Source organism: Carcharhinus amblyrhynchos, chromosome 5 (assembly GCF_965287045.1).
Source record: "Carcharhinus amblyrhynchos chromosome 5, sCarAmb.v2.hapA, whole genome shotgun sequence".
Classification (NCBI taxonomy): domain Eukaryota; kingdom Metazoa; phylum Chordata; class Chondrichthyes; order Carcharhiniformes; family Carcharhinidae; genus Carcharhinus; species Carcharhinus amblyrhynchos.
Window position 1 is genome coordinate 67,025,247 of NC_137328.1, and position 27,867 is coordinate 67,053,113.

Consider the following 27,867-nt stretch of genomic DNA (forward strand, 5'->3'; position numbering starts at 1 on the left):
AGTTAAGCTCCAAAATTGGACCGAAATCGTACAATAAAGACAGCGTGTCACACAGGGAATAGTCAACTCTAAAAAGCATTGCAAAAACGAATTGAATAAATTCTATTATCTTATCCTTATGCACTTGCTTAACGAATGTTTCAGCCTTTTCATTTTGATGATTTCTTATAATGTATCTTCACAAGCTCAAAACTTTTCAGAGGTCAAGGTATCAGAGTCATGTGCCCTGTAAGTAATTAATTTAACTCATTGAGATATTATGTTTAATCATCGTAAGTTGTGTTCCTGTAGATTGATAAACTGGGTTTACCAGTTCTGACACAACTTACGTACAGATACAAAACCCATAGGTGTTATTTTATTTCACTTTGTACACTCACTTTCTGTACGTTTCATACTGTCAAATGTCAAGGAACTACTTACTACTTGCCAAGTTATAGTTCTTTGCCATACCAATGCAGTAAAATTCAAGCCAATTCTGGAAAATCTCAAAAGTATCGTGCAAGAATTCCTTTCATGTAATGGGCATTCATTGGAACACCAAACCAGTCCTGCTGCCAAAAGTGCAGTCTCTACTCCCATTTGGTTCTGATGTTGAGGGTTCCAAAGCCCTTTTTTTTCTGTTTCTATTAGCTTTGCACAAAGGCATGTTTCCCAATGATGTAGCTGCAGCTATCTACAAATATCCTCAGTGCTGATTGGAGCTTGCTGACTTGTCAGAAAAAGGATCCATGATGTGGAGATTCCGGCATTGGACTGGGGTGGGCACTCATGAAGGAGCAGCATTCCGCAAGCCCGTGATACCAAATAAACCTGTTGGACTTTAACCTGGTGTTGTGACACTCCTTACTGAAAAAGGATCAGGTGTGATAGCAAAGGAAATGCATAATCATGGCACTAAGTTAGCTTATTTTATACCAGGAAGGAGAAAGGAGAAGACTTGAGCCTTCATAATCCTGTCTGAAAAACAAGAAATAGGCCTAAATTCCTACTTCCTTAAAGAGCACTGTTGGACAACAGGCCAGGCATGGATGACCTATGTGGTCAAACAGCCTGTATGAAGCATGATTACTTGGCTGATGAGATGGCAGGGAGGGCTGTTATAATCAGTGAAATATCCTATCCCATTATGAGTCATCTGCTGTATTAAGATATTAGTGGAATGGGTGAATGGATCAAAGTGAGAGAAACTTCAAATTCCTGCTCACATATTCTCGTTATGTGCTAACCATAAATATTCAGCTGTTCGTTGGACTAAATGCACAAGGCTAGCTTTCAGAGGCCTTTCTGAGGGACCTGGATTTGTGTCTCACTGATCATGTAATCTTTCCTACTTGACTTTTGTCACAATGTCTGAACCATAGCCTCATTCAAAATAAAACAGAATTAATGTTTCAGGTCACATTAACTCTGTTTCTGTCTCCAGATGCTTCCAGACCTGAATATATTGAGCATTTATTTCAGATTTCAAGCGTACATTGACTCAACCAAAAACAAATACTAATTCCATTCTGCTTCTTGTATGTGTCAGCAGTGTTTGAAAAAAATAATTCAACCTGATTATTGAATTTGGATAAATTTGCATGTTATTTGATTCTCTGCTTGCAAAGGCTGGGATTGAGAGAATTAAGTGTTTTTGGAGGACAAGTTGGGATGTATTATTTTACACAAATGAAAATTTGCTTTGCCTTCCGTAAAAATAATCCCTTTGGATGGGACTTCTGCTTCAAGAGGGTTAAAATTTTAACTATTCTGTATTTTGTATGTTTACAAATAGATGTTATCTATTTGTAAACATACAAATTAGGAGGAGGAATAGGCCACTAGGCCCCTTCACCATTTGCTAAGATAATAGCTGATCTAACTGTGGCTGCAATTCAACTTTGCTAACTTGCTTTACCTCCCATATCAATCAAGAATCTAACTCCACCTTAAAAATAATCCTGACCCTAACACTGCCTCCATTGCTCACTGGGGAAGAGAATTCCACATACTAAATAAAGACCTCTTTAAGAGAGAAATCTTTTCTCTTCAACTCAAACTTAAGTAGAAGACCCCTTTTAAAATGTGTTTTCTAATTCTAGTCATTGATCTAAATTGTAAATAGTTGAGGCCCCAATACTAATTCCTTTGGCAAGTCACTAGTTACAATTTGCCAACCTGGAAATGATCCTACTCTCTGCTTGTCATTAAACGTCAATTAAATATCCTAGATGACGTTTTACCCCCTACTCCACACAAACTCTTAGTTTACATAGTAATTTCTGCTGTGACACTTTATCATTTGATTCTAAAATGGGGTTGATGATGATTATGTTACAAATTCAATTGTATCTGTTAGTTTGATTAAAAACTTTGAAGGAAGGTATGTGTATTTTGGGAATCCAGAATGAACTTGTTACTGTAGCTGATATCAATATATTTTCTTTCTTGTATGCAAAAGGCGTGCATACAATTTGTGAACTTGATCACAAACCTTTTGATACACAAAAGACTTGCAGAATAACTTCTGCTTCCCTGTGCAAGGCCAAGATCTTCAGTGAAGTGGAAATGGTCTGATTAGATGGCAACATGAGGGAGGTTTAAAAAAAACTGATATTTATCTTTATGCTATGCAATATGGCATTAGTGTTGTCAATACCTTTGTCCTTTCCAAAGGACACTTACAGGTACAAACTACCTGAACAATGACATTTGCTTCATGTATAATTCAGTAACTAGACATTCATCCGTTGGGATCAAGATGGTTGTGTTGGGAAATCTTTTTACGTATACATCTTGTATGAGGAATAAATAGAAACATGCTTCTCCTTGATTACTCTTGAAAGAGAGCGTAAGAAAGAAATCAATAGGGAAATAGTAGTTGAAATCTGAATATTGCTGACAAAGAGGAGCGTTAATGCATTCCAATATTTTCATTGGATTAAAGGTTTAATTACAATATAAAGAGGGAGTTGATGCCATGTGTAAACTTTGGGAATAATACACTGAAATCATAATGATAGATTAGGCTTTTGCATGTAAGAGGAGTACTTTGTCCCTCATTGACAGGAATCACTTAGTCATTTAATGATCTTTTTCTGCTCAATTTCTTTGCCTGAAGACAAGTCCTTGACTACTATTTGCCAAACCATGGCAAAGTGCCATGATTTTCTGGTAGAGCTAGGGTGAGGAAGCAGGCCCTGAGTCTACCTCAACCAAAATGGGGGTCGAACCCTGTGCTGTTGGTGTTAATTTGCTTCACAGACTAGTTATCTAGCTGAGCTAACCAGCATGCCTTATTAATTGTGGCACTTGACACATGCGTATACTGAATTTATTTTGGTTGCTTACTTAAAACTGTTCCATTGTTTTAATAGGTCAAACAATAAAATTGCTGAACTGTACTACTCCATGACTCTGGAGGATTATAATTTTGTAAAAACTCAACATGTCACTGTGTCCGATTCATCTCAGGTAATCATGTGATATCCTTGCATAAATTCAAGCCTGGATTTTTTAATGCTAATTGAGAAATAGATGTGTTATAAGTTTTGACCTACGTTTTCATAAAATACTGCAGCATGAATGTGATCACCTTTGAATAAAAAATGAAAAATGTTTGATTAGGGCTTGAATTAAAATATAACTTGAAGCCTTAACTGAAATATAAGTTGCAAACTACACAGAACAAATTGGATGTGGTGACTGTCATTGTGTTACTGTTAATTCAAAAATATCCATGAAATGTGCAGTGTCTGATCTCTAAACATTGATGTAAATTGCTGCATACACAAAGGATATTTGAAAGGAACTGAAGAGAGAAAGATGTTAACGGGATCGTCCTAGCTGGCCAAAGAAACACAGCAAACAAGTCTGTCTCAAATATAGCAACTAAATACATTAAAGAACCCTTTGACATTATTGCAATGTGATGTACATACATACCAGATTACCTCATATATTCAAATGTGTGCTGGAATCTATATCTCAGTATTTGAAAACACACTTTCCTGTAATAGCCAGTTCCATCTGAACCGCTGTGTAGTTTCATAAATTACCAAACGGGACTGATGTGTATTTTTTTCAACTTAAAAAAAAAAGTAAGTTCTTGTGTCTCATATATTTTGACTAAAGAAGGAAATAACTAATATTTATTTAGTGCTTTATTAGATCATGTCCTGCAGCTGACCCAAATCAAGGCCATATTGCTTTTCAAACTGGGAGCGACTATCCCATTGTTTATTAATTTTAACTATCACTATACTTAGTCTGCTGCTGTAAAGCACATGAATCACTTCCTTTGCAGTCGACTCTTGTATTCCTATATTAAAATTTTTGCAAAACCAGCTGAAAAGAGGAGGCAAGGAAACTTTTAGGAGATAGGCAGCATGTATCGAACTTGCACTACCAGAACTAAAAATGAATCAAAGAATTTTAACCCTTATTTTAAAGGGGCTGGATTACAAACGGAAGGAAAATATACCTTGATTGCATAGTACCTTGGTCAGGCTCTGTCTAGCGTACTCCATTTTTCAACGCAACAGCTCGATGGATATTTTGACTCTGGAATGGATGCAGCATTAGAGTTTGCAGAATAATATCTGTATTTGAGAGAGTTAAATCACGAGGACAGGTTGCATTGGCTTGGCTGGTATACCCTTGATTCAAAGATAATGGGATAGACTGATGAAGGCTTAAAAATGTAAAGATTTAATACGCCAGATAGAACAAAATCTTTAGCCACTAAAATAAAAGTAAAAAACTGCAGTTGCTGAAGATCTGAAAAAGAAACAAAGTGCTGGAAGAACTCCGCAGGCTTGGCAGCAACTGTGAAGAGAAAAACAGGGTTAACAGTTTGGAACTCAATCGAAGGTCTGAAGAAGAATATATTGGACTCAAAACATTAACTCATTTCCGTCCACATATACTGCCAAGTTCTTCCAGCAGTTGATGTTTTAAAATTTTTAGCTGATTGGGTTTCAGCAAATAATGGGCCTATTCCTAAGATAGAACTAGATCATTTTAGGAAGGAAATCAGGAAGCACTTTCTTTTGTAGACAGAGTAGCAAAAATCTGGGACACTCTTCTCTGACAGTTTGTGATGATTGGAGCTTTCAGATCCTGATAATTTGTTAATAAAGCCTACGAGAAATAAATGGATTTAAGGTAGAGATCACCCTTGCTCAAATTTTGGAGTTGGCAATCTTTTTAAGGAGGTTTTTCTTAATTGCCAATAAAGAAAATATTTCGAGCCGCAAAACAGAAATTTGACATTATCTCACGAATTTAGTACAATGCAGACTTTGAATATATAATGAATAAAACATTTAAATTTCTGTCAATAGAGAAGGGTTGAATGAAAATAGGGACTTCACTCTAACTGGAGTGCAGGAGCAGAAAGACTTGGGTGTGTATGTGCATAAAGCAGAAGGTGGCAGGACAGACTGAGAAAGCAATAAATGATATAGCATCCTGGGCTTTTATCAAGATGAAGCTAGAGTATAAATCCAAGGAAATTATGGTAAAATTGGTTTGACTTCATCTAGAGTAATGTCTAGTTCTGGGCACTACAGTCAAGCAAGGATTTGAAACATTAAGAAGCGTGCAGAAAAGATGCACAAGAATAGTTCCAGGGATGAGGCACTTTGGTTAGGTCGTGAAATTGGCAAGTTGGATTGGATTGACACTGTTCCACTTGGAGAAGGTTGAAAGTTTAATTGAAGTGTACAAAATCATGAGGTTACTGGACAGGGGGAAATTTGTTCTTATCAGAACCATAGAATCCCTACAATGTGGGAGGAGGCCACTTTGTCCTTTGAGTCTCCACCGACTTTCCGAAGGAGCATCTAACCCAGGCTCATCTCACCTCACCCTATCCCAGTAACCCCACTCATTTACCATGGATAGACTACGGAGCCTACACATTTTTGATAATAAAGGAGCAATTTAGCATAGCCTACCTTCCTAACCTGCATATCTTTGGACTGTGGGAGGAAACCAGAGCACCTGGTGAAAAGCCATGTATGCGGAGGCAGAACGTGAAAACGCCACACAGACAGTGACCTGAGGCCGGAATGGAAGCTGCGTTCCTGGCAGTGATTCAAGGGTACCAGTTGGTAGCATTGCAGCTTCAGTGGTTCTTGATCTGTTTACTGAAAAATAAGAGCTACTGGGAAAAGGCAGGGAGATGGCACAACGTGAATTGCTCTTTCAGAGAGCAAGCTCTGCTGTGCTAGAACTATTGATGACCTACTTTGCTGTAATTATGCTATATTTTTAACTCTGACTTGTTGTTTTTAGTATTGTAACTAATTTTGTCAGTAAAGTCATCTTTAAAACAAACTTTAAGGATTAATAGGAATTAATTTGCTGTGCTGTTCTTGTGATAAAATGGTTTCTAATAGCACATTCAGGATAATTTATCACTTATTATGTTAGAAACTATTATGTTTGTATATCTCACCAAGCTTAAGAACAAGATGGACCCTGGCATATTCCCCTGTGCCAAAAATATAAATTGGTAATAGGGGACTGTATCCACTGTCTTGTGTCCACATTAAAAACTATTGGTTGGACATAATTAAAGAGCTAGAAAAAATATTTGAAATGACCTTGGAGTTGTTTTTTGTTTGTTGTTCCTGGGGTTTCCAGATAAATGGATAATTTACATCAATAAGAAAAGGTTGTAAAATATTCTAACATTAGCAGCATTTGAAAAATAGTTTATGCTTTTAGATTAACGATGAAGCACCTTCTGTTCAGAATTGGCACAAAATTATTATGAAGTCGATTCCAATGGAATTGCGAACTTGCATACTATGATCCAAATCAGACTCGTTCCAGAAAGTATGGGGCCCCTATCTCAAACAAACACTTTCCGTAACATCAGATTACTCTGACAAGGTTTTCAGTAGAGTGTGCAGCACTGTTCTGAACAGAGTGCATGCGAGGGTGTGTGTCTCTTTTGCATCTTGTAGCATTTGTCTTTTTTTCTCCCCATCCTGTTGCTCATTTTCTTTACTTTTGTCTGGAAGCTCTGAGTTAGATGGCCCAATGGTGTTGGTTTCCTCCTTTGTGTATATAGAGATGATTTTGCTGTTCTGTACCAGTTTTAAGAGCATTGTTTGCTTATAAAAGATGAAAAAACTCAAGTAAAAATATTTTAAAAAAGAAGAAACAATAATGATTGGAACCAATAAAGTCTGTTCTTGAAATCAAAGGAATTATTTATAACCGTGGTGTAGCTATACCACATGAACTGGCTTCTTTGGAACATGATGATGTTTTTAATTAAACTAATTGTTTGAAAACTCGAAGTACAGGCAGTTATTAGCATTTCATCCTCCCAATAAAGACAAGGTTCTTATTTTCCTTGAATTTCTTTTCATGTTAAATGGATTCAACTGGAAAAGGCTTGGAGCTGCAAATGAGGTGTCCCAGAGCCGCAGGTTTCAGACCCTTGCTCTTATTAAATGGTTGAACAGGCTCCTACCCCTGCATCTTATGTTCACCAGTACTTGCTTAGGGCGCAAATGTAAATAAATTTCTAAATGGTAAATATCTGCTTTTACTTTTTAGAATTCAAATATTGGGCACCAACAACAGGCTGATCTTTCAGTTAAGCCAGTTCAGGTTTTAGAGTCAGGTCCTGATCCTAAGCCTCGAGAGACAATGGAATATAAAGCTGCATTGGAGCTGGAAATGTGGAAAGAAGTGCAAGAAGATTTGTTTCAAGACCAGGTAAATTCCACTTTTTTCAGTAATGAGAAACAAGTGTAGATTTGAAGAACAGCATGTTACCAAACTAAGATCTCTCAACAAATAGTGATAAAATGGAAAAGCATATTTGGACCATGAGCATAATTGGAGTCTACTTAATAGTACAGCATCGAAAGCAACTTCAACATACTTCAGCGTGTGTATTTTTTAGTTGCAATTTAAATATTATGTAACTCAAGGGGAGTTTAGTATTTTCCCATTTTCTTCTATTTTGTTGCTCTCTTAGAAGGCTCCAAGACAAATCTCCTGTATTATTTGTTTGATTAAATTGTGTCCCATGTGGATGCATTTTTCATTGTGGTTTGTGTGTGAAGACCAATATATTATTTGTTTCTTGCCATAGTTGAAGCAAAAAGAGCTGGCTCACATGCAGGCCCTTGCCGAGGAGTGGAAGAAGAGAGACAGAGAGAGGGAAGCGCTTGTGAAGAAAAAGGTAAGGGGATAGGAGAGAGAAGTTATATGATGTCAAGTAACCATAAATGTTTTCAACAACTTAAGGCTGATTCCTGGGTCAATAATTGCTTTCCCTGCAATAAGCTGTGTGCTCATTAATTTAAATAGCATAATGCATGTTTACTCTCTTGTGCTACAAATAATTGAAGTATAATACATTATGCATGGTGATTTGCTTGCTCAGTGGCAGATGACAATTATAAGACTTTGTAAAGTTTTCCTCAAACCCCCAACCCCAACAATCTTTTTTGCCCACCTTTCCATTTCTTTCACTCAATTATTACAAACCATAAAACTGCTCTGCAAATCTGCTGCCTATTCCTGACCAGAACATTTCTATTCCCAGGCTCATACACAATCCAATTTTCAAAGATGTGAAGTAAGGCCTACCTGTTTGCATTATATAATGACGGAATTCTCTATTCTTTTTCAGTCTCCTGAGCAACCTTCCTGCATTGACTAATGTTGCTCCTTCAATAAGCACCACAAAAAAAACACATTACCTAATTTATCTCATCCTTTTTATTTTCACTTTTTATCAGTTGTTCAGGATTGAAAGAAGGGACAAATTGTACAGGATAAATATGTGGAACAGATATTAAATATTACTCAGTGCTATTTATAAATTATGATGTCGTGGAAGTGAGAATGTAAGTTTAGAGAAGGATATGGAACAGTTCACAGAAATAATTGTCGAAACAAATTTGTTTCTGTGAAGGTAACAACTTCAGTTAGTTTCTGATTGCATGTACCTGGGGCTATTTAAAGAAACCAGAGAGGTATTAGCATGTTCTGGCTATAATTTTCCATCATTTTTTAACATGCCAGTTGCACAATGGAACTGAAAAGTAGTTAATATAGCACCTTTGTTCAAAAAGGGGCCATGGAACAAGTCTGCCATTTATAGATGTCAGTTTAAGATTAGATTAATTACTCTATAATTCAAGCTAAATTTAGTGAGAGTTTTAAAAATGGAGGAGTTTGTCAAGAACTGCCAGCGCAGATTTATTGAAGGCAAGTTGTGCTTAACAGAATTGATTTTTCTTAAGAAGTGATTATTTGGATAAAGGAAATAAACCCACTACGTACAGACAACTTTCAACGAGCAGTCTATTAAGTTGCCAAAAAATGTAGACATATAGTACATTGGATGGGTTGCCGCATAGATTGAATCTTACTTGCAAATCTGCCATCATCGCCTGTTTTGTTTTAAAAAAAACAATCTTTGACCCCTCAATCCTTGCAAACTGCCACTTATCTCCAATCTCCTCTTTCTCTAAAGTCTTGAAATACAATATTGTTTCCCAAATCTGTGCCATCTTTCCCAGAACTCACATGTTTTTGGAACCCTCTGGTTATGTTTCTTATCAAATTCATAAATCACATCCTGTGTGGCTGTGATAATGGTAAACTGTCGCTCCTCATCCTTCTCGCCTATCTGCAGCCTAATATTTCTGCAGTGCCTCTCCATTGTCATGATTGTAGCCAGAAAATCAACTGCAATGGCTTCTGTTCCTACTCTGGCACTGTTACTTCTGCCATCCCTCAATTTATTCTTGGGCTCTTTCCTGTTTTTCATCTACATCCTGGCCCGGCGCCATCATTGGAAAGCACAGTCAGTTCCCTCATGATTGCTGGTGACACCGAGCTCCATCTTAGCACCACTTCTGTTGATCCTTCCACCGTCTCTAAATATCAGACTACTTGTCCATCGTCAAATACTGGATGAGGACAAATACCTTCCAGTAAAACGTTGGGAAGGTCTTCAAAATCATTGCCTTTAATCTCTGCTACTAACTCGATCCCTTCGACACCAACTCCATTCTTCTCTTTCACTGCTGTCTGAAGCTGAACCAGATTGTTGGCAACCTTGGTCAATTTCCTGCCACATGGCCTTCGAGTCATTAAGACCACTTCACTTCATCTCCCTACATTGGCTGACTTCACACCTAGCTCCCCTTATCTACTGTTTAAAACCTCAGCCGAGTCTTCACTTTAGGTTTACCTATTCCAGTACTTGTCTATTCAGCCCCTCGTCCCACCCTTTAAACTGCAGCTTATCCAGAACTCTACTGGCAATGTTCTAATTTGCACCAAGTTTCATTCAGCTATGTCCCTGCACTTGCTAACCTTCATTGCTATCGGTTCTTCAACATAATTTTTAAAAATTCTTATCAGTTTTCAAATTCTTATGTCTCCCTCACTCTGTTACCTGCTACAGCCCTCAAATATCTGTGTGACTCTCATTCTCAGATGCATCCTTGATTATTATCACTCTACCATGATGACTGCACCTCAGCTACCACGGTGCTAAGTCTTGAATTCCCTCCCAAAATGTTTTGGTACTTCTCCTTCTCTTTCGTCCTTTAAGATTCATCTTTAAAAATTTTGTCCCATTAGTAAGCTTCTGTTGATCTACTCTCAATTCTTCTTATGTGGTACTGTACCAATGATCCTGTGAAGTGACTTGGAATACTTTACAATGATAAAGCTGCTCTATCAATTAACATTGATAATGATAAAACTAGAGGAAGTGATATATGCTCAAGATGAGTTGGAAGTAGTGTCTCGCGGGAATAGGTGCTGGTTCTACTTATGTTCGTAGTCTATATAATTGATTTGGACTTTCATAATTGAATCATAGGGCAAGATTTTCTGGTCCCACCCACCACGGGAACGTGCAGAGAAGAAATTTAGGGGGTCCATTGATCTCAGGTGGGGAGTTTCTGGTCTCGGGACATGTGTGGCCGGAAAATCCCGCTCACAGTCTTGAAATTTGTTGACAACAGAAAGACATTTGACCAAATAGTGAAGAAAAATTGTCAAGTGCTGCACTGTTTTGAGAAATGAACAAACTACTTGGAGTACCTTGCGCAGTCCTGGTCGCCTCACTGCAGGAAGGATGTGGAAGCTGTTGAGAGGGTGCAGAGGAGATTTACAAGGATGTTGCCTGCATTGGGGAGGCATGCCTTATGAAGATAGGTTGAGGGAGCTAGGTCTCTTCTTGGAGAGACGAAGGTTGAGAGGTGACCTGATAGAGGTTTATAAAATGTTGAGAGGAATAGATAGGGTGGATTCTCGGAAGCTGTTTCCCAGGGCTGAAATGGTCGCTACAAGAGCGCGCAGGTTTAAGGGAAGCAAGTATGGGAAACAGCATGTTGGGGTAAGTTTTTTTTTACTCAGAGGGTGGTGAGTAAGTGGAATCAGCTGCCGTCGGTGGTGGTAGAGGTGAACTCGCTGGGGTCTTTTAAGAGACTTATGGATGAGTACATGGGATTTCATGGGATTGGGAGTTACAGATAGTTCGATGGCCTGGTTAGGTATGGATATGATCGGCACAACTTGTGGGCCGGAGGGCCTGTTTGTGCTGTAGTGTTCTATGTAACTGCAGTCAGTAAGTGTGAGTACATATTGAGGAATAAGTCAGAATTGCGAGTCTAACCTCATAGAAAAGATACTAATTACATTCAGAAACAAGGACAAATAAGTTCAAATTCATTAATCCCTAAATGTTTTAAGCGGAAAAGATTTGTGAGCAGTTGAAGTCCAGTTATGCATACGAGTGCTAGTTTGCAGCTATTGCTTTGGTATCTCGCATCAGTGTGAGAGAAATTTTATACTTCAGTGGACTGATAGTAATGTTGGATTGACCCAGGTGCTTCAGCACTAAACCCAATAATCCGATTTTCCTCCACACTCAAATTGAACTGTGCTTCCATGATTCCAATGCAGAAGAAATGCTGGCTGCTATTCATAAGAACCTGACCAAGAGGAAAGGCACAATAATGTTTGTCATTATAAAAGAAGATTTGATGCTTTAAATTTAGTGCGGTTTATCAGCAACATACTTAAAATAATCCATTTTGTTTTCATTTAAATCAGTGGCATCCATGTTCAGTTCTCTGGAAACATGGCGATAACCTACTAAACAGCTTAAACTTATTTAATATTGGGATTTGGTCAGTTGAAGCAAAGCTGCCTTAGATTTTGTCTCTATTTGATCAGTTATATGACCTGCGTTAGCAGTTATTTTAACGAGTAATTTCGGCTTGTCTCGTAAATAGAAATGAAAACTGCAAATGTTCAAATCAGAAAGTAAATCAAAATACTTTGGAAAAGCACTTGAGGCTAGGTAACATTTTTAAAGACATGTTTACAATATTTAGGTTTATGCTGGTGTTGATCCAATCATGGCTCGTTGTTAATTAAAGGCATTATTGACACTGATGTGGACCTTCAGGAGAGCTCAGCTTTGCCAGGAAATTGTAAATCTTTTGACATCTTGGACAGGGAGCACTTAAACATTGATTATTTTTAAATAAGCTTTACACCTCTTTATAAAATGCTTGGACAGTATCATGGATCTTTTTAAATATTTTTGACAACTGACATTTCTATCCAGTGTTACAGAAGGGCTCCATAAATACATAATTATTGTCATTTAAAACACCTTGTCGAAAAGGTAGTAAGCAGGTTACAAGTTCAGGTGATGAAAAAGCTAAAAATGCCAATTATTAGGATCAACAATTATTAGGATCTCTTGTAACAGATCTCAACACAGTCACTCACCTTTGATTTGTTTGCATTATGAGTAGGTATATTGCTTAAAAAAAAGTTAAGTGAGACTCCTCTTTCTCAAGAGAGTATGCAGAAGTGGAGAACCATTTGTCCAGCAATGTCTTACAAAATTACATTTGTGTAATTTAGAAATCATCTATCCTGTACTGGAAAGGCTCTTCATTTTAATTTTATTCCCTCGTTCATAGGTTCTTGAATATGCTGTACTTGAGGAACGACTACAAAAAACATTGGTAGATTTGGAAAAAAGAGAGCGGCAACTTGCTAATGGTGAAATGGAGGTAAGTGTTTTAAATTTATTTTTATAATGTTGAAGGTGCAAAATAATATAATCTTGGTTTTAGTTGACACCTTTCTGTATGCTTAATAAATATTGGATGACCATTTTACTTTCAATGCAGTGTAACGTCACAGCTAAATTTGATGCCTTAAATTAAGTTTTGCTCTTGGCAATAAGGCACTCAGTTAAGGTAGCTTTTACTGTACATCTCCTGTTCTCCTGTAGGTGGTGGTGATGGACCTTTTTGAATCACTGTTGTCCTTGCTGATGTTAGGTAGAGAATTCAAGGATGCTGATGCAACAATGGAGAAATAGCATCTATGTCCATATCAGGATGGTGCATGACTTGGAGAGCGTCTTTGAGTTATGCATTAATGTATGATTTTGCTCTTCTACGTAGTGGAGAGCATGGGATTGAGAGATGCTGGCCAAGTGAACTTGGTGAGGTATGGCATCATATATTGCAGATAGGCTATGTTGCAGCCACAGGTGGTGAAAGAGATGGATGTTGATTTTGGTAATGGGGCATCAAATGAGTTGCCCGGTCCTGGATGATGAACTTTTTGAGTAGTTATGCCTGGGCCACACAGACAGTTGAGTATTCCATCACAATTTTAATTTGAGCCTGTTGACTGGTGGAGTGGCTTTCAGGGGTGAGGAGCTGAATCACCTTGTCTCAGCCTTTTAATTCCTTGCAATGATTAATTCAGTCAAACTTCTGGTCAGTGGTGTGAAGATGTTGGTGCTGCGGGCTTGCATATATTGGTGCCGCATGGCTACGTTTTTGTTTTATTCATTGATGGGATCTGGGCATTGCAGGCAAAGCCTCTGTTTATTGTTCATCCTTAATTGCTTTAGTTCAGGGACCATTTAAGAGTCAACCACAACGCTGTGGGCCTAGAGTCACATGTAGGCCAGACCAGGCAGATTTCTTTCCCTGAAGAACATTGGTTTTTACAACAGTCAACATAATGATTTCATGGTTAGTCTTTTAATTCCAAATTTTTATTGAATTCAAGTTTGACCATCTGCTGTGATGGTATTTGAACTCAGGTTCTCTGAGCATTGCCTTGGGACTCCGGATTACTAGTCCAGTGATATTTCTGCCACATTACCATCTACTCTTATTTAAACATCTTTCATGTTCTCAATGTCCCAAAATGCTTCACGGCCATTGAATTATTTTTAAAGTCAATTTTTGTTATTTGGCAGAAGTGGATGTCAGTTTGCGCACAGCAAGTTACCCAATAATGACCAACTCTGACAAAGGGTCACCCAGACTTGAAACATTATTCTCTCTCCATAGATGCTGTCAGACATGCTGAGCTTTTCCAGCATTTTCTATTTTTGTTTCAGATGCCACCATCCACAGTATTTTGCTTATATTATAGTGACCTGTAAATGTTTTTAATGCAATTGATTTCCACACAAATGTAAGTGGGATACTGCGAACTCCTCTCCTCTTTAAATTCTACTCAGAACATTTTGCAACACCTTGAAAATTTCAATTTAACGTTGCATATAGTTAAAATTGATTAAGTTGAGCAGGTCTGCCGTAAAATAGAGGTCATTCAGAATAATATTGCTTTTCCTTGGAGCGTAATTCTCAGGATGCAGTTATTTAGTAAATCACTAAGATATTGTTACGAACCACTCTGGTGTTAAATGTGTGAGGGTATCCCAAAACCCAGAAGGGTAACACCAGTTCTTAGTGGTGTATGTGTTTTTTGGTATTATCTAGGAAAGATGTGCAATCCAGTGAGTAAACAGTACAGTCGTGGCATGGACAGTTAATAAAGAATATTTATTAGCTTTAAAAAAACACGTGAGAACAAGAACTGTAATACACTGCAACACTTAAAGATACCGATGGCTGTGCACACACAATTTTACATGAAACTATGTCTTGGTTTCCACTACCTATGTTTTACCTGCACTCTTGAGACACCTCTTTTCCCAAACATTATCCAATATTAAGTAACTCTGTGAGCTAAATCCAGCAAATAATTACCACAACCCAGGTTAAGGTCCCCATGTCTGGGAAATCGTCTTCTGGTTCAGTGAAGGTGGAAAAATAGTTGCTTCTCTTCAGAGACTATAGCTGCAACTTGCTGCAGTTCTGATGTTAACTGTCTCTCCTTTCTTCTCAGTATTATACTGTTATACATTTTTTTCTCTCTGATTTTACTGCCTGTGGAGTTAACTCTCCACTTTGAAATTGCTACTTCTGTAGCACCAACAAAATCAGAAAATGCTGGAAAATCTCTGCAGGTCTGACAGCATCTGTGGGGAGAGAATAGAGCCAACGCTTTGAATCTGGATGACCCTTCGTCAGCACTAAGAGAGAATCAGCAGACATTTTATACTATGAGGGTAGTGGAATGGGAAAAAGGGAATGTAAATGAGGATACAGAAGATGCTAAGAGTATCCATTAAGTGATTGGAATGTGTGAATGGCAGAACAGAGGAATGTGGTAGTTGCACTGAAAAGTGGTGGGGGAGTTAGGGGCAAGAAGGAGAGCTGGAATGGAAAAATGGACAGGAGAAAAAAGGGTGATAAAATGGATGACTAGGATGAAATAAAATAAATGAAATTGAGGTGAAGGTGGAGTTCATGCTCTGAAGTTGTTGAACTCAGAATTCAGTCCAGAAGGCTATAAAGTGCCAATCAGAAGATGAGGTGCTGTTCCTCCAGTTTGCTTTTGGGGTTCACTGAAACATTGCAAAAGGCTAAGGATGGGCATGTGGACTGGTAAGGGTGTTGAAGTGGCAAGCAACAGGAAGGTCAGGGACCTGCTTGCGATGCAACCAAAGGTGTTCAGCAAAGTGGTCACGTAGTCTAAGTTTGGTCTCTCCGATTGTAGAGTAGACTGCATTGGGAGCAGTGAATGCAATAGACCAGATTGAAGGAGGTGCATGTGAAGCACTCGTTCACCTGAAAGGGGTGTTAACAACCTGGGACATTGAGCAGGGAGGAAATAAAGGCGCAGGTTTTGCACCTTCTGCGATTGCATGAGAAGGTGCCAAGGATGGGCTGAGGTGTTAAGTGTGGTGGAGGAGTGGACCAGGGTGTCCCAGAGGGAATGGTCCCTGCAGAAGGCTGATGGTGGGGTGAGGAGGAAGATGTGTAGAGTAGTGGCATCTTGCTGGAGTTGGCAGGAATGTTGGAGGACGATCCTTCGAATGTGGAAATTGGTAGGGTGAAAAATGAGGACAAGGAGAACTCTACTCTGACTCTGGGAGGGAGGGGAGGAATGAGAGAATGGTCCCTGCAACACCCTTTTTGGAAATACCACCATCTTCAAGTTCCTCATCAAACCACTCACTACCGTATCTTGGAAATACATCGCTATCCCTTTTCAGTGTTTATCAAAATCCTGTAATTCCCTTCCTATTGGATCAACCCACAGCATGTGGACTGCAGCATTTCAAGAAGGCAACTCACCACCACCATCGTGAGGGCAACTAAGGATAGGCAGTAAATGCTGGCCAGCCAGCAATGCCCATGTTCCACAAATGAATAATAAAAAAAAAGTTTTGGATATCTTGGAGAGTTATGGGGTTGGAGGAGATTGCAGAGATAGGGAGGGGCAAGGCTGTGGAGGGATTTGGCAACAAGGATGAGAATTTTAAAATCAAGACGTGGCTTGACCTGAAACCAATAAGGTGAGCAAGCATTGGGGTGATGGGCAAAAGGACTTGCTGTGAGTTAAAACAGTGTAGAATATGGGAGACCAGCAAAGAATGAATGGGAATGGTCATGTCTGGAGGCCACAAAGGTATTGATGAGGATTTCAACAGCAGATAAGCTAAGACTGGTAACGTCGAGCAAGGTTAAGCAGGATGAGAAAGCTCTTAGAGCATGTGTGAATATGTGGTTGGAAATTCACCTCGGTATGAAATGTGACACTAAAGCTGTGAACAGACTGGCTTAATCTCAGACCACCAGACCTTGAACTTGGCAAGAACCAATCTGGTGTCTATGTCTAAGAGTTACTGATGCTGACATTTATCTTGGTGAACTGTCTTGTAATAACCAGCTCAGATTGCTGTAATTTTTAAAATGTAATATGCACTCCAATTTTTATGAATTAAGAATCAAATTTGATTTATTACCATTTATAATTTGCACCTAGAATCCGCAAAATTACAGTCAAAGTAAGCCTTCATTGTCAAATGTATTGAGCAAACCTGACTAATCTATATGGCTCGATTTTAAACTTTCACCCATGTTGTCAAATCCTCGCATGAATTCCCTATACCTTAATCATTCAGCTCTGCAACCCTTCACCTTCTCTGCTCTCCAATTTTGGTTTCTTGCACAGCCCAATTTTATTTTGCCATTGACATACACAGGACCTGAGATCTGGAATTTCTTCCCTACACCTCCCTTTTCTTTTCATTCTTTCATACAATATGGGTGCTGCTGGCAAATCCAGCATTTGTTGCCCATCCCTAATTTCCCTTGCTGCATCATCTCAGAAAGCAGTGAAGAATCAGCCACATTGTTGTGGGTCTAGAGATTCTAAAGGCCATTAGTGAACCAGATGGTTTTTTACAAGAATCAACAATGGTTTCATGGTCATTCATTAGACTTGTAATTCGAGATTTTTATCAGATTTAAATTACGTTTTCTGCTGTGGTGGAATTCGAACGTCACAGTGTTATCCTGAGACTTTGCATTACCAGTCAAGTGACAATACCACTACACCACCTACACTTAAAACCAACCTTTGACCAAGCTTTTGGTTCCCTGCATTAATAGTCCGATACATAATTCTGTCTGTTTTTTTTAGGCTAATATTTAAATGCAGTGTGGTGTATTTGCATTCCTAACCTCCCATCAGCAGACACAAAAATTGCCGAGTCACTTGATGAATTTTTTTCTTCATTATTCTCGAATACATCAGGCAAGCAAATCACAAACTAACCAGGAATGTTTTGTTCTGTTGAGCCTTTGTGGTTTAATGAGTATTAGTTCTTAATTTTTTCACCATTCAATCTATTTGTTTTTCTGTTCTGAGGCCCTATTTAGAGCAATTCAAAACTATTTCTCCTACGTAACATTGTCTTATTTGGGGAGGGGAAAAAGGGTGTACTAACCAATAAATTTACAACATTTACAATCAGCAATTGGAGGTTGAATCCCTTTGTAGTTTGTGGAGCCAAATTACCTAACCAGCTGGGTGATGCATGAACATGTAGATACTTGCCCAGCTTTATATACTGCCCACCAGTCAATTATCACCCATCAACCTACTCACCATCATCTTCAAAGTGATCGAAAGGATCATTGACTGTGCTGTCAAACAGCACCAGCTGACCAATAACCTGCTCGTTAATGCTCAGTTCCTTTACAGCACCTTTTGGCTTCAGTACAGGTTAAACCTTGGTCCAAACATGGATCAAAGACCCGAATTCCAGAGGTGAGGGTGACATCAAGTAACCCTAATAAAATTGAAATAAGTTGGAGTCAGGAGGAAACTTCCACTGGTCGGACATGCATCTTGTACAAAGGAAGACAGTTATTGTTGTTGGAGGTCGATCCCCTCAGCTTCAGGACATCACTGCAGATCTTCCTCAGGCCGATGTTCTTAGCCCAACCAACTTCAGCTGCTTCTTTAATGACCTCCCCTTCATAATAAGGTCAGAAGTGGAGATGTTCACTGATTATTTTATGCATTCAGTTCCTTTCACAACTATGTAGATAATGAAGCAGTCACACACAGCAATACCTTGGCAAGAATTGGACTTGTGATGATCCATGACAAACAACATGTGCATCACAGTGCCAGGCAATGGCCATCCCCAACAAAGTACTAATGAAGTGCCATTAACATTGAAGAGCATTACCATTGTCAGATTCCCCCACTATCAACATGTGAGGGGTCACTATTGATCAGAAACTGAACTGGCCTAGCCACAAATGCTATGCAAACAAAAGCAGATCAGAATATTCTGTGGCAAATTACTTATCTCCTGAATCCCTAAGATCCTCCGACCATATCCAGAGCACAAGTCAGGATTGTGATGAAATGATGTCCACTTGCTTGAATTATTGCAGATACAACAATGCTCAAGCTTGGCACTGTCTAGTACAAAGTGTCCAACTTGATCACCCCATCCAACTTAAACTTTTACTTGCTTCAGCGCCGATGCGTCATGGCTGGAGTGTACCATTCGCAAGATGCATTGTAGCAACTTGTTGAATTGTCTTCAACAGCACCTTGAAACCATGATCATCATCTTTCCTTCAAAAGATGAGAACAGCAGGCACATGGGAACAACGCCACTTTCTTGTTCCCAACCAAATCATGCATCATGCTGACTTGGAAAAGTATTTGTGACAAAGTCCTATCACTCCCTGCCTAACAGTGCTGTGGAAAGTACTTTCATTACAAGGACTGCAGTGGTTCAAGAAGGCAGTTAGCACCATCGTTTAAAAGATATTTGATACGGACAATAAATGTTGCCTTTCAGCAGTGCCCACATCTTGTAAATGAATTAATAAAATAGTTGCTGTATCATAAATGTTTGATTACCTTGTTGGTCATCTTATGGTTATCTGAGAGTTATCAAAAGAATTTTGAACTTGTCCTGTGTCAAGCTCCAGAGGCTGAGGAAAGAGTTACAAGATGATCATGATCGGAGCTTGCGCGAAATGCAAGAGACTACAAGGCGCTCTACTGAAGATTCTGTCCGCCAGGTGGAATTGGAAAAGTTGAAGTTGAACCAGGTAGAACAAGATAAGTTACGCTTGCAGCAACAGGTAAGAAAAATGATTAATCGAAGACAAAATTACTTTTGAAGGGGATAGTAATTCTTCGTAATCAATTCATTCTTGTTTTATTATGTCTGTCCATCTTGTCAATCATCCATATAATTTGAATTTTATCATACTTACAGATATTTTTGGTACCAGGGTAGATATACTTTCTGACATTTTGCACTTTAAAATTGAATTCATTGTTACTTTTGTCTTTGTTTATCCGGTTCTTCCTGAAAGGTTTCAGTTGCTTATCAGCCAGTCCATTATCAACTTGGCTTGGAGGTAGCACTCATGCCAGTTAGACGAGTCTGGATTCAATTCCCATTCCATGATGTGAGCACACAACCTGGGCTCCTGGCTCATTGCAGTACTGAGAAAGTACAACATTGGTGTGGTTACAGCTTTCAGTTTCTGCCTGAGGCTGTGTGTCTGCCTGCTCAGGTGGAAATCCATATGGTGCAGGTACACCCAAATTGCTGTTAGAAAGGAATTTCCAGGATTTTGACCATTGACAGTGAAGAGACAGCAATACATTTCCAAGTTAGGATGGTGTGCCAAAATTGGGAGAACTGTGCACAGTGCAGTCAAACAGCTGCCTGACATTGTCATGCTCATCAAATCATACCTATAGATAATGTTTCAGACAACACCATGCCATCCTGGGTATATCCTGTTCCACCAACAGAGCAGACACACCAGGAGTGAGGCCATTGTGGGATACAGTCAAAAGAGGTTACCCTGAGAGTCCTAAACATTGACTGTGGACACCATGACACCTCATGGCATCAAGTCCAACTTGGACAAGGAATTGCCTTCCGATTACCATCTGCCATCCTCCCGCAGTTGATGATCCAGTACTGAAGGTAGCATGGGCTAAGAGTATACTCTGGGTCTCGACTTGATAGCATTATTTCTGACTCAGCTGCCTGATTCCTGAAGGATGTAGCTGTTAGACTGGGTCTTAGCAGGTGGTGAAGGAACTAACAAGAAGGAAAAGCATACTTGACCTCATCCTCACAAATTCACTTGTTGCTGATGCATATGTTCAAGAGAATGTTGGCTGGAGTGAACAAAACTCAATCCTCAGACAAAGCCCAGCCTTCACATTAGGGTACCCTCCATCATGTTCTGTGGAACTACCACCTTACGAAATAAGATAGATTTCAAACCGATATAGCAACTCAAAACTGGACATCCATCAGGCACTGTGTGCTATTGATAGCAGCACAAGTGTATTCAACCACCACCTGTAACCTCACGGCCTGGCACATCCCCCAAGAGCAGCAGACGTATGGAAACACCACAATGCGTAGGTTTCCCTCCAACTTGCACATCTTTTGGACTTAGAACCATGTTGCCTGGGCCAGAACCCTGGAACTCCCTCCCTAATGCCATTGCATGTGTTCCTATACCATATGGACTCAACGTGAGGGTGGTGCTTTGTCTCCATGAGGACAGGACTGTGTTCATTTCTTTCTCAAAGGCAATTAGGGATGGGCAACAATAGGCCAGCAATGCCCACCCGTTGTGAGAAAGATATTTTTTAAACAATTAAATTGAATTCTGCTGCATACATTTTGGGTAGCATGCCAACCATGACACACTTTAATATGATCTATTGTTTAGGATTATATTCAGATCTATTTCAATTGTGGCTTAATTTGAGAGTCCTTTCAGCAACTCAAGTTTTTCTCTCTTGGCACTGCATTAAATGCAGCTTAATTTTTAACTGCCGCCAAGAGTTCAAAAGCAGGTTCTTTTTCTGGAATTGATTAAATTATAAAGTCACCATGCTTTTCTTAAATTATTTTTGAACTGTTGTCTGAAGAATAGTTTTTCGTTTTTGCAGAAGAGTAACGTTTTGAAATCTGCATTCACGGTATATCAGCTAATCTGTTTGATTAAGTTGTACTTGGATATTGTACAGCATAAATGTTTAAAAAAAATGATGGTAATATTGTGTAAACCGACAAAGTGTTAACTGAATAGATGGATAAATAATGATCTGCTGCAGTAGAGGTAGCGGTTGTGTTGCTGCTTTGTATCCTCGCTGGCATTGTCAGCGGGATGTAAACAATGAAATTATTCATTCATTTTTAAACCAGAGCTTGATCAGTTTTCAGATGCCCTGCTGTTAGTCTGCATATACTTTAGTTGTGTTAAAAGTCCATTTATTTTTGAACATGAATATTTTGAGCATCTGTTTAGTGTCTAAAGGATAAGCTTACTTCCTTTAGTTTCTTAAGTTTTTTTTTCTTTTCATGAATTCTATCTAGCTCTATGAAGCAGAACAGAAATACAAACAACTTGAAAAAGAGTTCCATCAGTACAAGGAGCAACAGAGCAGCAAACCTGAAATTCGACTTCAGTCAGAGATCAATCTTTTAACTCTTGAAAAGGTAGAATACAATTAGATGTCTACAATGTATTGTCATTTTATTCACAGGCTGAAGTTGAGAAGTCTGTAAAGCAAACCAATGTTTTCTTTTTTAATGGGATTGATTAACTTAAATTTCAAATCCTTTGAACAAAATTGCTCCAGCAAAACACCGTTTTTGGTGAGACATGGTGGATAGAAAAATAACTGAAGTGCAAGCAAATGATTAGACATTTTGTGCTTTCATTCTTAGTCATTAAATTTAATCTCAAAGTATAATTTACAGACAAATTGATGTAAATTCTTAGGAATAAAAGAAACAACATTTTGGTTGGGGGGTGGTAAATGTAAGGATACTGATTTCACACTACTTTAAGTAGAAGCTGTACAATCGGTAGTGACCATTTTCAAATTGTTCATTTTCAATAAGAACATGAAACTCGAGCCACAAAACTCTTTTTTTCTTTGAAATTATTGCAATATTTTTCAGGAGTAGGTTATTCACAGATATCGGATTTGCAAAGCTGTTATGTAAGCCAATTGATGTAACTATTTTCTTCCAAATAGCTGCAATTTAATAATGATTCTGGTGTGTTAGATTTTTGTTTAAATTTAATCACGTATTTCTCTTGCATAACATATCAGATACGTTTTGACATTATTTCAATAAGTTATGGCATTTGCTTTATTAAACATATTTTGCATCTGCCACTTGTGTGAAATTTGAGGTGACTCAAACATGTGGTGTATTTGACTTTAAAAAAAAATCCACCTTCATAAAAAAATCATATCCCTTAAAACAAAATTGTGGTTAACTGTTTAGATACCTGGATAGTTTCCATTCCACCACATCTGCTCCTATCATTTTAAGGACTTATAGCATTGAAATGTCAATTTCCCAACCTGCCCTGTATCCGTCCTATTTTTTTCAGGGGGCAACACAGTGCCAGGGACTTGGGTTCAATTCTGGCCTCGGGCCATTGTCTTTGTGGAGTTTGCACATTCCCTCCAGGTCTACGTGGGTTTCCGCCAGTTTCCTCCCATTGTCTAAAGATGTACGGGTTAGGTGGATTGGCCATGCTACATTGACTCTTGTGTTGGGGATTTAGCAGGGTAAATGTGTGGGGTTATGAGGATAGAGCCTGGGTGGGATTGTGGTCACTACAGACTCAATGGGCCGAATGGCTGTCTCCTGTAATGTAGGGATTCTGTAATCTCAAATTTTTTAGGGCACTAATTATTGATTCTTTTACCAGTGTTTTTGGCCCCTCTTCTCTACAACCTTTGCTTTCAGCCAATAGCTATAATTGACTCAATCTTTTTGGGATTGTGCTCATGTGAAATTCTCTATTCCTGTTTGTTATTTTGTTCCTTAATGTGATCTGTCTTTCTGATAATGAGAAGCTGTACACTTTTGCCATCTTCAGAACAATGCAAAGTCAACAAAAGTTCAGTATCATTCTGGACACATGTTATGTTCTGACTTGAAAATATATGGAGCCCAAGATTAAACAGGGGATGACCTATTTGCTTACTATGCAGACTTGATGCTGAAATAGATCTGCATCAAAACTGTCCTGTGGGATAATGGTTACCCTGATTAGATCATTTTGCACTGTATATAATGTAACCTCATGAATGGGACCAAGGCCATCACTTTCGACCCTGAAATGTGTCCAGTCTACCTCAAATTAAACTGCAAGGGTAAAGCATCTCAAGAATGGGAGCAACTGGTGAAGCCACGAACAGGATGCTGCTGTCAAGCCAAAAAAGAATACTGTGTATAACATAAATGAGTAATGTATTTATATGAAGTTCAGTGCCAGTGCGATGCTTATTACGTAGGCTGTACATCCTAAAGACTACAGATGCCAGACAGCTTGTCCCTTCCACTATTTGTAATGGGCAAAGTACAGACCGTACACAACCATGTAAAGACAGTGTTCAACATTGGAAATGATTCCGTGATTGGACAGCATTTGCTGAATGATTCCGTGTGCTTTTAAAAAAAATACACTGACAGCCAATTCAAGATTGTCAGTCGGGCTTACAGTCTGGCACAGTTGCCTGCACTGGAAGCACTTTGATATTTAGGACCCTGTTCTTTGCTGACATTACATTATTTTAAATATCCAAAACTGGTTAATTCCACGTGGCAATGCCTTGACCAATCAAGCTGTTCGGTTTAAATTTCAAACAGTCCGTAGCAGTTAACTGTCAGTCACCATAACTGGTGCATCCTCCCTGGCATAACCTCCACCAATCAGACTCCACTTGCCAACCAGTTAGCTCTCTGTTCTCATACAATATAACATGTTTTTCCCATATATTGGTATTCTGGCAAAACATACTGATGAGTGCAGGACGAAAAGCTTTGACATGTTCTCGTATTCAGCAATATTCGAGATTTAAATTTAATTTAGCTACACCAGCCAATTCACTTGCTAATTAGTTAAGGCTCGATGATCTGCTTAAGGAAACATTGCCACAATTCACAATGTTACTCTAACAAGGGAACAGCAATCCAGTCTTGCTGTAATAAAAATTGAAGACTGAACACCAGACTCTACTGCCTATGAGAAATAATGAGGGAAATCTGAGTAAATTGTAAGTATTTCCCTTTATGCTCTCCTTCAATTATGCGCTGTATAGACTTATTGAAAATGTGTTAATTTCTGTCAATTCCAAAATTTTGACCAGGAAATTAAAATTCCCTAGATTTGGAAGGATATATTAAGCTTCAAACCATTACATTTTGCTTTTATATTTATTTTTGCTTTGAGACAGTGCAATTATTATCAAGCCTTAAAGGAGATTCCTGAATTGCTTTCTATCTGCACATTTTTATAACCTTGCATTTTGTAGAAGGAATTGAATTGTTCTTTGAACTAGTCTTGGACTGCTTCCTGATAATTGTGGTTCTGATGACTTCCACATAAGTGTCATGTTCCATCTTTGTAACACATGGTACCTGTAAATACTTTGATGTGCGTTAAGCAATAGATTTGTAAGTTTGATTTTAAGGAAACTATTTGGCCACCTTTAGGCTTCAGTGGCTGTTTTGTTCAAGCCATATTTCATGTGCAGCAAATGACAGTTGTTCCAAAGATTTCATTTATTTCTCCCCACTTTTAAATCATAAATATCTCCAAAGATGAAAATAGAGAAAAAACTGGTGCTTGGATCATCACCATATTTGCCAATCATTGATTTGTCCCACCTCACTTATTACTTACTGTGTTTACCCCAGTCCAACACCAGCATCTCCACATCATGTCTAGGAATCCCAGCCTTGATAAATTCAAAATTTTAGAATGCTTTTCTATCTTCTGTTGAAGCTCTCATTTTAGTGGATTTCTAACAGTTTTACAACTTTATAAGCCCTTGAAATAAGTGATTACTCAGAACATCAACAGTTTAAATGCACCTGAATTTATTATAGTTGCTTCCCTAAAATATTTATTTCTGAAGTTAACAAAAAGTTAATTACTTCTGAAGTTGGCGCAATACCAAAGTAGATCAGAAAATAAATTCACCCTATTTATGTCAGAATTCTGATTCCCTCAAAATATTTATGTGGAATATTAAGATTTCCTTCCTAAAGACAGACATAGTTTTTTAGTATTCTCACAACATTGGCTTTACAATTTCAACTGTTGACCTTTTTTATTAGGTGGAATTTGAGAGGAAATTGGAATCGGCCACGAAATCCAAGTTGCATTACAAACAGCAGTGGGGGCGAGCCTTGAAAGAATTAGCACGATTAAAACAGGTAATGTCCTCTTTGTTCTTTCAAAGGTGACAGATGCAAGCTGTGGTTTGGTTGATCACTTCAAGGTTCCATATTTCAAAGCAAAAATGGTTCCTTTGAATTGGGAAAGTTGCCACCAAAATTGTTTCAATTGCTTTAGCATCAACATCATTCTTATTGATGCAGTGCTAATCTCTTTCTCAAGCTATTTCTCTTGTATGTGCCCTATTGTGGGCTTGGTCTATTTCCACTCGCACCCTTTGTGCAACTGCTGTGTTCCACACTCTCCCACTCCTGCGCCTGCAAACACTAATAGTTAGGAAACTTGCTTTTCTTTAATGATATTTGCATTGTTTTGCACTGTCAAACAAAATAAACAATCTGTTTTTCAGCTCCCAATAGATCTGCACCTAACAATTACACTGTAAATGTCTACTGTATATAATTATGAAGTGCACATTGTATAAGGTTTAATTTTGAATTACTGCTGTAGGAAGTCATTAATGTAGGTGGCCTTAAGGGTTTTGCCTTCACTTGAAGTATTCTGGATGTTTATGGTAGCAGTGAGTATTCTGCAGACGGAAATAGTTAAAAAAAAAATTTATATTAATAAATTTTAGAAAAGTAGTGTTAATTTGTTTTTAATGAAAATCATGGATGTTAAGCTATTTCCCAAGGGAGCAAGGGTTTTTTTGGGCAACAATGTTTTGTGAGATTGTAGTTTGTTTCCTTAGCAAATGTTAAGAACCTATAGCTGCCAAAATATTCAAGAACTAATTTGTGGATATTACGACATATTGATAAGAACAAGAAGATATTTGAACATTGCAGTACATGATGGATCTTATAAAAACTTTTCCTTTTCAACTGAAGATATCCTGCTCTCATGGGGTCAGTGGATTTACACTGTGTAGCTGGTTAGCAGGCTCAATGGGCCAAATGGCCTCCTTCTACATTGTGGGAATTCTATGATAAGATGGTTACATTGGTTCAGCTGTTTAACTTCTCTTTTGGCTGAGTGGGCATCAACTTTGAAGAGGCAAGCCTCTTGCATGTGCAGTTAACTTGAACAAAGTTTTAAAGGATCAGTGATGATTGTGTCTTTAGGAGAGGTAGGGACAAAAATGCTCAGGCATGACAGCATAATTTCAAGGTCATATGTTAAGACGGTGGCAGGTAGGACTTCAGTTTACATCTACTGATTTGAAAATCTAACGTGGCACATGTTTGGTTCCCCAAATAGTTGTGACAGCATTTCCCATTCAATTTTGATATTTCACTTGTTACTGTACAGTGACCATGAGAGGGCTCTGCAGAGCATGTTTCTGAAGTGTCTCTCTCAACATTATCATCATCTTGTTCATAAAGAATCAACTGACCATGGTAATACTGCAGACAGAAATTAGCATACACTACGTGGGCAATTGTTTGACATCTTTTGGATAAAGACCCACAAACTTTGCATTTGTCTCATTCTCTTTGAATAAGAGGATTTATTCAGCTGCAGGAATCCCACTTGGCTTGAGCTCTGAGTTCTATAAATCCTATTTTGTTTTTTTAGAAAAACAATGTCAAAACATAATTAGCCTTTTTGTCTCCCTACAAACCATTACGTTCTTACTGAATCATGGTAGGTCCAAAATCTCAGCCAGTGTCTTAGCTCCCAAATCTTTGTGGTCTTCTGTCAAAATATTTCCATAAACTATTGCATGCAGAAGGAAATATCAAAACCCCCTAATAAAATGTTAATGACAATATCCAGCTGCAGCATACTTGAGATTGAATATGGTTATTTTTGAGGTTTCCTTTGTACCAGGTCATCAATGTGAAGGCATACTTGTTCTAACGGCAAGCCTGAAAAAAACAATTTGGACGACAAGTTATATTTTATACAGGTT

General features: G+C 38.4%; 1 protein-coding gene across 1 annotated transcript in view; it reads left to right on the forward strand.

Moving 5' to 3' along the window:
* Positions 1–27,867, forward strand: part of cep120 (centrosomal protein 120) — a 76,092-nt gene that overhangs the window by 37,060 nt on the left and 11,165 nt on the right. The window contains exons 13-19 of the mRNA XM_080188950.1: positions 3,360–3,456; positions 7,561–7,722; positions 8,105–8,194; positions 12,981–13,073; positions 19,680–19,841; positions 22,118–22,240; positions 25,892–25,990. Of these exons, the coding sequence (XP_080045076.1) occupies positions 3,360–3,456; positions 7,561–7,722; positions 8,105–8,194; positions 12,981–13,073; positions 19,680–19,841; positions 22,118–22,240; positions 25,892–25,990 (826 nt within the window). The remainder of the gene's footprint in view (positions 1–3,359; positions 3,457–7,560; positions 7,723–8,104; positions 8,195–12,980; positions 13,074–19,679; positions 19,842–22,117; positions 22,241–25,891; positions 25,991–27,867) is intronic.